A 13560-nucleotide genomic window follows, 5' to 3' on the forward strand; every position below is an offset into this window, starting at 1 on the left:
TTAGGAAGAAATTCTTTACTGCAAGGGTGTCAAGGCCATCTGTAACAGATTGCCCAGAGAAACTGTGGATGCCTCATCCCTGGAAGTATTCAAGGTCAGATCAGATGGGGGGCTTTGTCCAGCATAAGGTGTCCCTGACCATGGCAGAAGGGTTGGAAGTAGGTGATATCTAAACTCCCTTCAAACCAAACCATTCTTTGTTTCTATGATATGACTGCAACAAGTCCCTAAACCACTCTATTTTCAAAATACTAATTCATTAAATTCAGTATTTTTTACCTCTATTCAATTAATCATAGAGCATTTCAAGTCAGAACATAATCATAAGGATCATATAGTCCCACTCACATGATTTATTTAAATTTATCTGAGAAAATATTTTATTTAAATTTAATAAGGTACCTGTGATGCTGTGAAAGTAAATATTTGAATTTCATTCCTTTTCCTTCAAGGTTCAACAAATTTTATATATAATTTAGTCTATGTCTCCAAAAGCTACTCTGTTTAATTTGCTCTCAAATAATGTGGAAATAATTTGATATGGTGGCAAAATATTTTATATGGTAGTTTATTGTCTTAAATGATTATTGTAAAGCATGTTTCTTTTAGTGTTTTTGATCTGATAAAAAGTTCATTTAAAACAATCAGAGAATCCAAAGGTTTTGCATTTGGATAGTTTTTCTTTTCTGTTTCTAGTATTCTTTTCTCTTCTGTTTCTAGTATTTTTCATTCAACACTCTTTTATGTAAACCTTACTCCAGGGAAAGGTTTGGATATCTATTGTGGTCACAGACTTAGGTGTGTATACCAAATAACAGGCAATAAAGGTAAATTTCTGGGCTGCAAGTTTCACTGTAGGTCTGTGTGATAAGTCAGTATGTGCACACCTTTGTCATCAGGTAGATAAAGTGAACAAGAAAGTTTTATAGCTGTTGGTCTATCTAAGGACAAACTGTATGAAAGAACTGGCTGGAAGAGAGGGAGGGAGTTTAGATGAACAGTGTCAGTTTCACTATAGCTTCATATGCCTTTCCTTCCTTATTAGATGATCTCCTTATAACTTCAACAACTGAATAACTAGAACAGAATTTAGAGACTTAGTGTCACATTTTCAGAAAAAAATTAAGATCATTATAATGCCATTTCTGTCTCAGTATATTTTTATCATTCTTTTACATAAAAATAGTTATTTAGGCTTTTAGTTTTGACAGTACTGGGTCAAGTTTTGCCATATCTATGTATACATAACATATAGATATGAATTTCTTATACTTGCGGTATAACATGGTACAAAGTCAAATTTAAAGTATTCAAACTGCTGTAAAAGCTACTTTATTTCAATATAATAGGATATTCCTAACGAATGAATTAAAAAAATTATTTTATTAAAAAAACCCACATTTCATTTCATTCACTCTAAAATATATTTCTTTGGAATCTTACCATAAAAGAAATTAAAAACAATCAGTTTTAGAGTAAGAAAAAAAGAAGTGTTTAAATCTCTTGTGGAACTATTATCCCAATATGTGAACTTCGTTCACATTGTACAAAACTCTATATTTTAGAGAACTTTGACCAAAATATACTGGAAAGATCTTTATCCTGAATGCCAACCCAGTGCCTTAGAGTGAACTTCTGGCAACTGTGTTTGGCAGGATAAAGTACTTAAAGGATTGGCTTTTCTATTGAGATTGCCACAAGGCAATCTTGAATTGAAAATACCTTCTTTCATTCCACTAGTTATGATTTTTTTACCAGTATTTCTGCTAAACTTTTACATTCACCGACATATTTTATCCATGATAATTTCACTTTTTTTAGCAGATCTGATTTTAATGAGGTAACGAAAGTTTTAAGATTTAATTAAAAATTAATAGCTGTTCCACTTTTCAATATCAGAGTATTATATGTTGCCAGAGCCTATATAACCAGCTCTGAAATGAAGAAAAAATTTAAGAGTTCTTTCTCACATTTGTGGCACATCATGGTTAGTAAGGATCATACACAAAGATTTTCTCTATTTCTCACACTTTAATTTCAATGGAGGTCTTTCATTTGTGAGTCGTAAAGGAGGCAAGGACAGGAAAAAAACGGAATTCAGAAGATGACTGAATTAGGGCTGACTTAAAATGGCAGTCTTGCAGTCACTAACCAAAAAACAGAGTTAATCTCTGCTAAGGAGTGAAGAACGTTGAGATCTCATAGTAAAAAAAAAAAAAAAGTTTATAAATGGAAAGTATTTAAGTAGAAGTGTCATTCCAGGCAGAAGTTTATCCAAGGGTCACCTGTTTCATTATAGTGTCATCTGTAATAATAATTTAATAATTTTGAAGAGAAAGCACTGAATTATCAGTAGAAGTTTTTACTGAATGTATTGCAAGATTGCCATTCAAATATTTGGCCCACTTATGAGAACTAATGGAAGGGCAATTTAAGTTATTTAGCCTGAAGATACATTAAAAATTCTAATTCAAAAAAATCCATTCTTTCAATGGATATTCATACTGTCAGGAAATCCAACCATTATTATAAACACTACAGATACCATTTGCAGTGACTAAGATGGCAAAATCTTTCCATTGGAAGATTCTATTTTAGTGACTCTCAATTCTGGTTAAAATGTGCCTAAGTGTCCATTCAGTCTGTTGAGGATGCAGCAGGTTATGGAAAGAAAAAGCATGTCATAGAAGGTAGTGAACAAGGACAAGGAAAGAGAGCTTAGATGCCTGGGAGTGGGAAATGTGAGACAGAGGAACTGCAGGCAATTAAGCAAAATGTGTACATGGAGACTAAAATAGAGCTAGAAAGATGCTGCTGTCCTTTTTGATTGAACAGTAAATAAGGAGAGTGGAAGTGGGATCAGTATCCTTATCGATAATAGGAGAGAGATCAGAAACCAGATGCAGGGTTGAGATACGACAGATACAAAGGCTGAGAAAAAGATTGGTCAGAGTGATGAATAGGAGAGTGATGAGTTCTGGCTCCACTAAGCACTTGGGAAAAGCAACTCCCGTTGAGCTCATGTACAGTTCCCCAGATTACTGGATCTTTTACATTAATCTCTCATGTCTTACTTTTCCAGTTATAAAAAGGAGATAGTAATATCTACTCAGTTCACAGAAACAGTGTAAAAATAAATGTATTAATGTTCATGAAGCACTCAGATGCTGTAATGATGAGCACCATAAAATGCTTCTGAGGAAATTAATTTTGTCGTCAGAGTAGGTTTTGAATCGTCTGAATTAATGAAGGCAGGGGGCTGTGCACTGAACAATAAAAAACAGAACATTGTTCAGTAAGTGTTCAGTAATTCTTCTGTGACCTGAAAGAGTGTAGTGAGTCTAATATAAAAAAAAAAAAAAAAAAAGAAAAAAGGGAAAAAAATAAAAAAAAAAAGAAAAAAGAGATTGTCTGACAGTTCTATATTTCAGGACTCCAGCATCCAAGGCAAAATTCAGACTGTATAGACAATAATAAATTCCTCATCCTGTAGCTTGGATGTTTGACCTTGCAACTCTAATAAAATTTACTGTAAGATTTAATGTGTAGTTAGACACACAGTATATAAATTTCTGACTTGATGCATTTTGTTTTAATTAGTGTGGTAGGTATGTGGGTGGGCTCAGGATTTACATATTTATAGAATCCTGAGGACATTTTTGCATGTTTCCATGCTTGATGAGATATAGGGATCAAACCTAAATAAAAGGTTTGTTTGGGGGAAATTTTTTTGTTTAGCTCTGTGTGTGCATGTGTGTGTGTTTGTATAGGGAGACAGATTACAGTACATTTTATGGAATTTGCTTCTTTAAATATATATACCCTGTCCTATGAAAACAACTTCTGACATGTGACACTTAAAACCAGTGCAGAAGAAATTGTAAACTGCTAGATGCTGATGGCAGACATACAAAACTACCCAATCTCACAGAATTTAACATATCATGTTACAGAACTTGACATTATCATCATATGGTGGTTATCTGCAAAAGCTTTTGATGTTATCATTATCACTGGTCAGCATTTATTTTTGAAAATTATTTTGATTTTATTCTCAAAATAATTACAATAAATGACAAACAAATCAACAGTTATATTACCATATTCATAATTTTGAATGCAAAACACTATAAATAAAATATAAAATTATTCAGTTGAGAATACAATCTCCATGTTGACAAAACTTCCAATCTCGGCAGCTTTAGGTGATTTAATTAAGAGTTCTGCTGTGAACACTAATAAAAATATCAAGAAGGACAAAAGACAAATTTGCCTTGGAATTGCACACAGTTGTAAAGTTTAGTCACTGAAGTAATAAATTTCATGAATGGAACTCATGAATGTTGAAACTAGTTTAAGTCTGGATTTACTCTAACATTCTTGTCTTCTCCCATATCCAAAGTAAATGCAATTGTCTGTTACTGGTATCTCATGCTTCATATGGAAACAGATGTGTAAGTTGCTTTGTCCCTATAGAAAACTGAGCAAAGGTGTCCGTTGAATCTGGGGTCGTATGTAGATTAACTTTAATTCTATCCCACTATATTTTCTTTTTAATTTTTAGTGATCTAACGAAAAAAACTTATCTGCATTCTTTTTCATTTCCTTTGCCATGCAAACTCAAATTGACTTCTCCTAATTATCTTAATTTTATCCATGTGTTTCACAACCTTCCAGATGTTTTCTTTGATGATCAATCTCCTTTATTCTTTGTAGGCTTCTATTCATAATAACACTTATAATACTGGTAATACTTCTTCAGTGTTATTAACTCAGACAGAACTCAACTTTTTCCTAGAGTTTTTTCTCCCTGAGTTCCAAAGTATCATCAAAAATTACTCCATTGATTTTATAAAGAGTACTGTTCCTAAATCAGCTTAAAAGCCCTGTCCACTTCTTTCTTCTTCCCTCCCAGGCTTGTGCTGCTCTTTCCTTGGTACTATCACAAGTATCTGTGCCCCTACACTTACAAACAGAACAACCACTCAGACCACTTTACTTTTCAATGAGACCAGGAGCCTGATTTATTTCTCAGGAAAGCCATGATAAATCTGTGTCAGGATAAAGGAGGGAGAAAAATGAGAGCAGGAATGTCATGGTAGCACTACAAATGCTGTGCAAGAAATTTCAAGTAAAACTTTTCATTTGAAAGAGTTTACAATAGGGATCACCACTATATGCCACACCTGGAAGGGTCTAAGAAGACAGATGACACAGTAATTTCCAAACGTCAGTAAGAGCTAGAACTTGTGAGGGAAATTTACAAAGTGTTGTCTGATCTTGGCACAAAATTCTCCTTCAACCTTTTAAAATTTCTCCTGTTTAGTAAAGCTACTGTTAATTACTGTAATCTATATTTAAATGCCAAGTCTAATGATTCATTAGCATGATAGATTAGATTGTGAAAGAGAGGTGAGTGAGGTTATGGGCAGGTTAAACACCAGCCTCCAGGTCCTGCAGAGAAATGCACAATGCTAAAATGAGAAGTCAGTAGATGTAAAATGCATCTTTAAATGATTGCTGTAATTACATTTCAAACTGTGTCTCTCTACATGACTGACTTCTATTAATTCTTCCAAAGAATAAGGACTATAAAATGTATTGTACAAAGTACATTTTCAGAGTAAAATACTAAGCAGATCTTACACCTCAGAATACTTTTTGGCATCAAAATTTATGTAGTAATAAATGAACTTGACAAGATTAATACATCCCATTTCCACTTAAATACTTGGAAATAATCATAACTTTTTTGGTGTTTGATGGATATGAGGATCAATGAGATTGAAGTTATCCCTATGTGCAATTCAAATGGAATGAGATAATAAAGTTGCTCAATGGAGTACATCCAGAACTCATACCCCTTTCTAAAGCTAGTAACTTAACCTAATAAGTATCAAATCTGTGTTGTATTGTATAATCCCTAATCAGGGATCTGACCTCAAATTTTCACACTGCCTTCATTCTAGTACTTTCATGCAAAAAAAAAAAAAAAAAAAAAAAAAAAAAGAAAAAGTTAATTTTGATTAAGAATAAAAGATTTGCTGTATTAGATTTTCCTGAGTTTTGTTTCTCAGTGTTGTCAAAATGTCCCTCTCAGGCTGGTGATGTAGGATTCAAGTAGATGAAGTTAAAGAGTGAGTAAGTTGTTTCTAAGGGCAAAGAGGAACCAACTTCTTTTGGGAGAACAAGCAAAGTCTTATATTTTTGCCTTTCAGACAAAGATTTTGTCTATACTAATATAGTGAAAGGTACAAAGAAATAATCTCTTGCACTGAATTTTCATCACAGATAGCGTCACTATGTTGGAAGACTACCTGGGATTCTTTGGTGGGACCACAGCCTTCTCCAAGACAATCCTTGTCACAGTTTAGGTGTTAGCAGAATTTACCAGGAGCCATTCTCAGAAGAGAATTTAGAAGTATTCTGTGTCTTGGAAGGTAAATCAGTTTAGAATTATGGATGTGGACCTTTACATATGATTTGCTCTCAGTGCTAGGGAATGCTTACTTTACTAGCACAAAGAACCCCTTTTGGAAATGACAGGATACTGTTTTGAGACAACAGAGAGAAGATGAAAGAATTTCTCCACTCTCCTTTTTTCTTTGTGAAAGAAAGAACCTGCTTTTGTAGATAGGAAAGGATTGGGTTTCCTTTGCTCTTTAAAGTGTTCAAATGGAGAGGCAAGATCTTTAAATGCTGATGTAGCAATGGAAAAATGGAAATTGACTGTAATTTTCAGACAGCTTCAAAAGCAGAACTGAAGGGACAGAAACATAGACGAAGTCCATCAAAGCTGATCTTAGGCTGCTGTTCATAGGGTCAGGAGACCATTTCCAAAGGCATACTGTGGAAGGGGAGTTCCAGGAAAGAAGTTGCTTATTTTTTTCCAAAGTTTTCACTGGACACCACTCCTGAATACAGCTGAGCTCCCAGAGGGTTTATTGTTTGGCAATACTCAATGATTTGTTTGGAAATTTGAATAACATAAAATTCATTAATTTTGCCATTCTTGCAGAAAGAGTGGGTGCTATCTTCACAGTTTTAGATGACCTGCTTATTTTACTGATTTCTCCATACTTGCTTTCAGACTTGGATTCACCTATGTAAAATGAGGTTGGAGGCAAATTTTCATTGTAGATTCACCATAGCCACAACAGAGAACCAAGCTCTATCTTTTCCAACAGGAGAGCTTTGAGAAATGCTGCTTAAAATGACTTGCAATGAGTTCTGCTATTTTTTATTCCTAAAGTTTATTATTCTAAGGTATTTATTCACTTTAGAAAGAAGGAATCAGGAAATGAATGACAGCAGGCTTAATTAAACCCATTATGTGTCTGTCATGATGACACTGGCAACAAATCCAAGCAGATTGTTTCAAATCCTGCTTCAGGAATCTTTATGTTTAACAACAACAAAGGGTTTAAGCATGTGCTGAATTTTAAGGATGTACATCACCCCATCAGCTTCAAAAGGATTATGCAGATACTTTAAGATGAAATGCCTTTTTAGGCTAGAGCCAAAGTTCTTAGCATTTTGCACCACTGAACTTAGTTATATAAGCTGAATATTTCACTAAACAACAAAGTACCACCACAGCTAAAATTCAAACAATTTCATTTTCCAGACTTCTACTTTGACTGAAAACATAATTTTTTCAACATTTTATATGAAAAAAATATATTTTCATTAATTTAATTCCTGATGCTCTTAAGAAAAGAAAGGGCTAGATTTGTAAAATTTTAAAGTAGATATGTGCAAGTGGTTTGAACATTTATGTAGGAAACTGTGTCTGGAAAGAACAGCTGAAACTGTTGGCAGAGTTTGACAAACTCACATTAATTTCAAATTCACTGAATGATACTCTTCAATTAATAAATTATTTATGAATAAAATGCAAGCAAGTTCAACACAAAATTTACTTTTTCTGGCATTTACTCATAGTTTTCAGGTGTCTTTTAAGAATATATTTTCTGAATAAAGCGTATTGAGATAGTGAAGAAAACAGTCCAAAAACATTGTAGTGCAAGTCATTGTTGTAGGTGTAGCTGTTCTTAACTGACAGTAACATTCTTCACACAGCTGTGATGCTTTCAGAGCAAAGCAGTCACAAAGTTAAAAGTTTATTACAGGATGATCAGGGACACTTTTGAAACTGAAAGTATAACTACCTGCATTTTGATTTTTTTTCTCACTTCGGTTTTTCATTTATAGTGCCTAAAACTGTTTAGATTGATATGATTTTGAAGTAAATGTTGCTGTTGTAATGCCATTTTATAATTCTGCATCTTCTGAAATGAGCATGAGAAACCAAGGCTTTTCTCAAGAGGGTTTAAATAAATCAACTCTTTACAAATTAATGCTAGGAAATCATGATATATACCCAATAAGGTGTCTAGGGAGCATGATGGCAGGAAAGAAACATAGGTGATTAAACTAATTTCTTACTAGGCGAAGTCAATTAAAAGGTTGACAAAAGTGTGCTGTGACAGAATGGGCAGTGTGCAGGCTGTCTCCTTAGGAAACTATTGATTCATATGTCTGCAGCATGGGTGACTTCTTTTTCTGTACATCACTGGTCAGACATCATAGATCATCCATTGGAAAAGGACATTTAAATTAAATCTAATCAATACCCTTCTCTGTAGATTAAAGGGAATAAAACAGATTTGGTAAAAGAAAAAAGGAAATGTTGCAACGAAGCCAGTAACAATTGGATTAATAAAATTGCAGTGCGGAGTTCCATAAATGACATGTGATAACTTGCTTCCCCTACCACTTCAGGTTTTTAGCCCAGGCTGTAAATATCACTGAGATGGTAGTCTTGTGAAAGGTTGAATAACCCACAGATAAAAGAAAGCAATTTTGTTTTGTGACCTAATGGAATATAGAGATTGTACATGTGGCAAAGTTAAGCACAAAATACATCTGCTGTTGTAGCCAAAGTTATTAGGATGCTGTTCCAAAGAGAAGCAGTGGGACCACATGCAAAAATATGCAGTTTTGCAGTAAGGCAGATAGACTTAATCAAGCTGAAATATATATATTTTTTCAATTCTGCATCAGGTTTTGTTTTTATTGAAAAAGTATACTTCTAATTTTATTTATTTCATTTACAGCATGTTATAGTTTTCTTTTTTTTTGTTTTTGCTTGCTTTCTAAAAGTAGCATAAACCAACATGACCTTGGGCATGAGACATCACAGGGAATACAAAGAAAAAAAAGTTTTATTGAGTTTAAATCTTCATAAGTATTTGCTGTGATAGTTTAAAATTTCAGGCAGACCTGTAACTGCACATAACTGATCTTCCAATTTTGCTGCATGAAAATAACCAGTGATAGAGTGGGCTATTTCAACTATTATATCTCTAAACATATACAGAGTAATGTTCATTTTATATCTCTTTCTCTTTCAAATCCAAAGACATTAGTATCTCAAAATATTTCCTATTTTAACTGTGCACACATATGCAAATTATATAGTACATAAACATTTACATTTGCAATGCACCACCAATGCTGAATTACATGATAATAACCATAGCAACGGGGCTTTTGGCCATGGAGAAGGTTCATGGGAGAGAACTAAGAGCCAGTGAGGTAAACATGCTCTCCCTTTTTGGGTTTCATGATATTTTTGCGTAGGCATCTTAGAGTACACTCTTTGTCTGTAAAACAGTGTCAAAGGCTTTGTTTAATGGTCCCTGCTCCATTTTGAGCTGCATGCCATTTCTCTTTTTAATTAGAAGAACAACTTTCAAGGTGCAAAGATGTAATTATTTTCCACAGAGGTACAACACATGATTTCAAACAATTACATGAACTTAAATTTTGGGGGTTTTTTCCCGTAAAAGTGGTAAGTTTCTAAGCTTTTGGAATCAACATCCATGGTTTTCAGCAATGAAAAGGAAAATGAAGGCCATTATGAGTAGCTCTGTATCTCATAGTCAGAAAAGTCTTGGTTTATCCTGGGGATTAGAGATTACCTTTCAAGCAGTTAGATCCCAGTAAAACTGCTGAACAACAATTACTTTAAGTACTTTAAAGTTAGGATATTTCCTTAAAAAAATCTATTCCAATGCTTTAGTTTCTGTTTTACTGAATTCAACTGGACACATGCAGGCCAGCTGTTAACAAGAAATACTTCCCTATAGAAATGGTGAGGCATTGGAAGAAGTGGCCCTTGGATCTGACTTAAAACAACTTTTCAGTGATAAAATCTTCTGATATGTTAGTATGAACTTACAGTGTGGTGACATCATTAAATTTTAATTCAAACAACATTAAAATCTGAGATGCTGCCTAATGCAAATATTGTTTCAACATGAACACCAACCATTTAAGATCAGGGAATTGAAGCATTAAGACAAGAGTGGAAGAGAGAGTATCATGCTACATAGAAATTGAGCTACAAATACACATTGAACTTGAAATTACTCTTGTGAACAAGTTTCTCACGAACTTTTAAAAGAGTTTCAATCAGTTATTACTCTATCATTTAAAAAATATTTTTATGTCCTTATAACAGCCTTTTCTCTGATGCAAGTCCTGCAACATTATTTACTACATTTCAGCACTTCCAAATAGCATTCTGCCATTAAAATTGCCTAAGAAACTTTCATTACAATTTCCAAATACTTTAATAAACATAAATCACATTTCAGACATTAAAATGTATTAATTTTGATACCTGCAGAAGTAGGTGCGTAAGATAACACAAACTTAAAAATCCAATAAAAATAAACCCACTAAACCAAATCTCTTCTTTCTTTTTTCTTCTCACTTTATCTAAATTAAATTCATTGGAGAAGGTAATAATGTAAGTACATGGGGGTCTGAATGAACAGTGGATGATATTGAAAGTCATAAGTCTTCTGTTGTTTGAGCTCAAGCTCTCACTTTCCCTATTTTTTTTTTTCAAAAGGAGGTTAAATAGCCCTACTCTTGAGCTGGGAACAGAAATCTGAGGTTCAGACAGCTGGAACCATGTATTTTTACCAGTGATTGGGTTCTCTAACCATGAGATTTGTTGTGGGATAGTTTTTTTTTTGTAGATAAAATGCAGCAGAACTTTCTCAGAAGCTACATTTAAGACTGAAGTCCAGTAATACCATGATACTCTTGTGGTGCTTAGAGGTTTAAACATTCTTCCCTGTCATGAGCAAACTTTTACAAATGCCATTATTCTTCCCAGCTCAGAAGTAGGTGGATAGTACCATGATCTCCTAACAAACACCTTGATGAAATATGCAGCAGACAAGAATTAAGCAATAAATTAAAGAGGTTTTTGCACTCCCTTAAAAACCACTTATGGTAGTATTTATCTAGATAAACTAATAAAATTATGTTGGATTTCTTCCTGTAAAGTGCTGAGGGGAAGTTAGGTTTGAAGAGAAATCCTGGCCCTGTTTTTCCTGCTAGTATGTTTGAAATAGAGCATGCTATTGATAGACCATAGTGTTTACTTGGGATTGTGAACTATTGATAGTTTCTGAAAAGTATATTGTAGTGAATGATTACAAAAGCTAAGACATTTTTGATTTCCATTAAAGACTATAAAAACCTCTTCAGTTTTATATTGTGCAAAAGTGTATGTATATGTATGAAAGGATATGTGTGCAAAAACAAGAACATAAAACACATACATTTATATACGTATATATATATATATATTAAAAAATAGTTAAGGTGCATACTATTCCACAGATATATAGGCACTTTATCTCATTCTATTCCTAAGTTTACAGTTCTTTCTTTCCCGCTCAGAGTATGGCAAAATGATAGATGTTTCAGGAACCTAGCAATGAGTGAAATACATCACTGCAGAGTATTCAAGTAGGCCATTAAAGTACAGCTTTTGGGATCATGTACTGGAGTTATTTTCCCCGATGATTCTATTGTAAAAGTAACAAGTCTACGGAAAATCCCTCTCTTTTACTAAGTATTTTATTTCTGATTTTGATATTCTAGCTCAACAATGTCAGCGTCGCTTTTATAACATATTCAAATTACAATTTAATGCCTTATCAAGCAATGTAAAAGTCTGATTTATCAATATTTTAAAAATTGTTACTCACATGCAAACTGAAGGACAGCCTCTCTGCTTAAAATACTGCCAAACATATTAGTAGTTAAACATTGGTACTGTCCAGAATCTTTCATTTCACTGGGGTTGCTGATGATCAAACTTCCTTCTATTAAACTGAAGCGATAATCACTTTCAATGTCGATTTCAGTTCCATTTCGAAGCCATCTTAGGGGAAGGAAGAAAAACAAAACCACTCAAAAACTGCTTGAGCATTTAATAGCCATGTGAAAGTATTAAGCTTAGGACACAGAATCTGACAGCTCCAGTTGTAATTAGAGCTATTCAAAGATATCCAGTGCAGGAACGCATTAATCTGGCAAAACTTGAAAACAAAAATCACAAGCAAAACCTGAACTTCAGCCTCTGAGGAAAAAGGATATTCTTTGTTTTACCTATGCTGAATGAAAATAATTTTTTCCTTCTTTTTTTCCCCCCAAAAAAGTAGTGTTCACAGAGGCTTAAGACTTGAAAACTGTATAGCAGATGCATCCTTTATATCAAAAATGAGAATTTTACTGTGCTTATGATAATCAAAGTTTTAATTCATATTCTACCATTAAAGCCTCAGGCCCAGCTGAGCTTACAGGTAGCAGAGCTGAGTCTGCACTGCATACAAACAAGGAAAGATTTTTCCCATTCTTTCAGCATTTGATCTTCTCAGCTCAAGAAACAGAGACACATCATTTAAATACAGAAGAAAGAAGAGCAAGACCTATGAAGAGCAGGGAGGGAGACTGATGTACATAGGCTGTTATGCAATACAGGATTTTGGCAACAGAAAAAAGCAAAATAGTGTCATCTGAATCAATATACACAAAATTCAAAGACTGGAACAGAGGACTGGAATTAACTTGGGTGGCCAAGGGCAGTTCCTGGCAGCTACCAGGTACATGGAAACAAAGAACAAATAAACAGTCTGAATAAAGAATGCTAAGTTAGGGAGGTGTTTGGGAGTGAAATAATAAGCCTGAGCAGTAAATTCAAGGATGGGAGTGAAGATAAGATGGAAAAAGTCAGGTTGCAGGAAACATTGAAAATATCCCAGCTGAGGTGAAGTTTTGAATGATTCCTGAATAAACACTTATTTTTATGAAGTTTCAGAAGTAACCTAAGAGTCTCATAATTTTTAGTTGTGCAAGTGGTTTTATGGGTTGTGTTTCCCACCTGTCCCAAATATTGTCTGTATCCCATACATCTAAAAAGACTGAAGCAACAAACCCTGTAACAGTCCACTATTACAAGAGAAAATATTTTGTGTGATAGATTGATAGACTTCAGCAGTCTGGAATAACCTCTTATATGTGTGTGTTTGCAGTTTCTGAATAAAAGAATAACATCCACATATGAAGACTTTCAGATTTTCTTTTTTGTCAAAGTGTTATTACATGAAATTGTAAGAAGAATGCAAGGAAGAGATAAGCAATGTAAACAGATAGGGTACAATTATTACAATGCCTAGATATTTCTTTAAT

The 13560-nt window shown here is 33.8% G+C and overlaps 1 protein-coding gene across 5 annotated transcripts in view; it reads right to left on the reverse strand.

Annotated features, from left to right (window-relative positions):
* CNTN5 (contactin 5) overlaps nucleotides 1-13560 on the reverse strand; it is a 603752-nt gene that overhangs the window by 207667 nt on the left and 382525 nt on the right. For all 5 annotated transcript variants that reach the window (XM_064409453.1, XM_064409454.1, XM_064409456.1 and 2 more), the window contains one exon: nucleotides 12078-12253. In XM_064409453.1, coding sequence (XP_064265523.1) covers nucleotides 12078-12253 — 176 coding nt within the window. The remainder of the gene's footprint in view (nucleotides 1-12077; nucleotides 12254-13560) is intronic.

Source organism: Passer domesticus, chromosome 2 (assembly GCF_036417665.1).
Source record: "Passer domesticus isolate bPasDom1 chromosome 2, bPasDom1.hap1, whole genome shotgun sequence".
Classification (NCBI taxonomy): Eukaryota; Metazoa; Chordata; class Aves; order Passeriformes; family Passeridae; genus Passer; species Passer domesticus.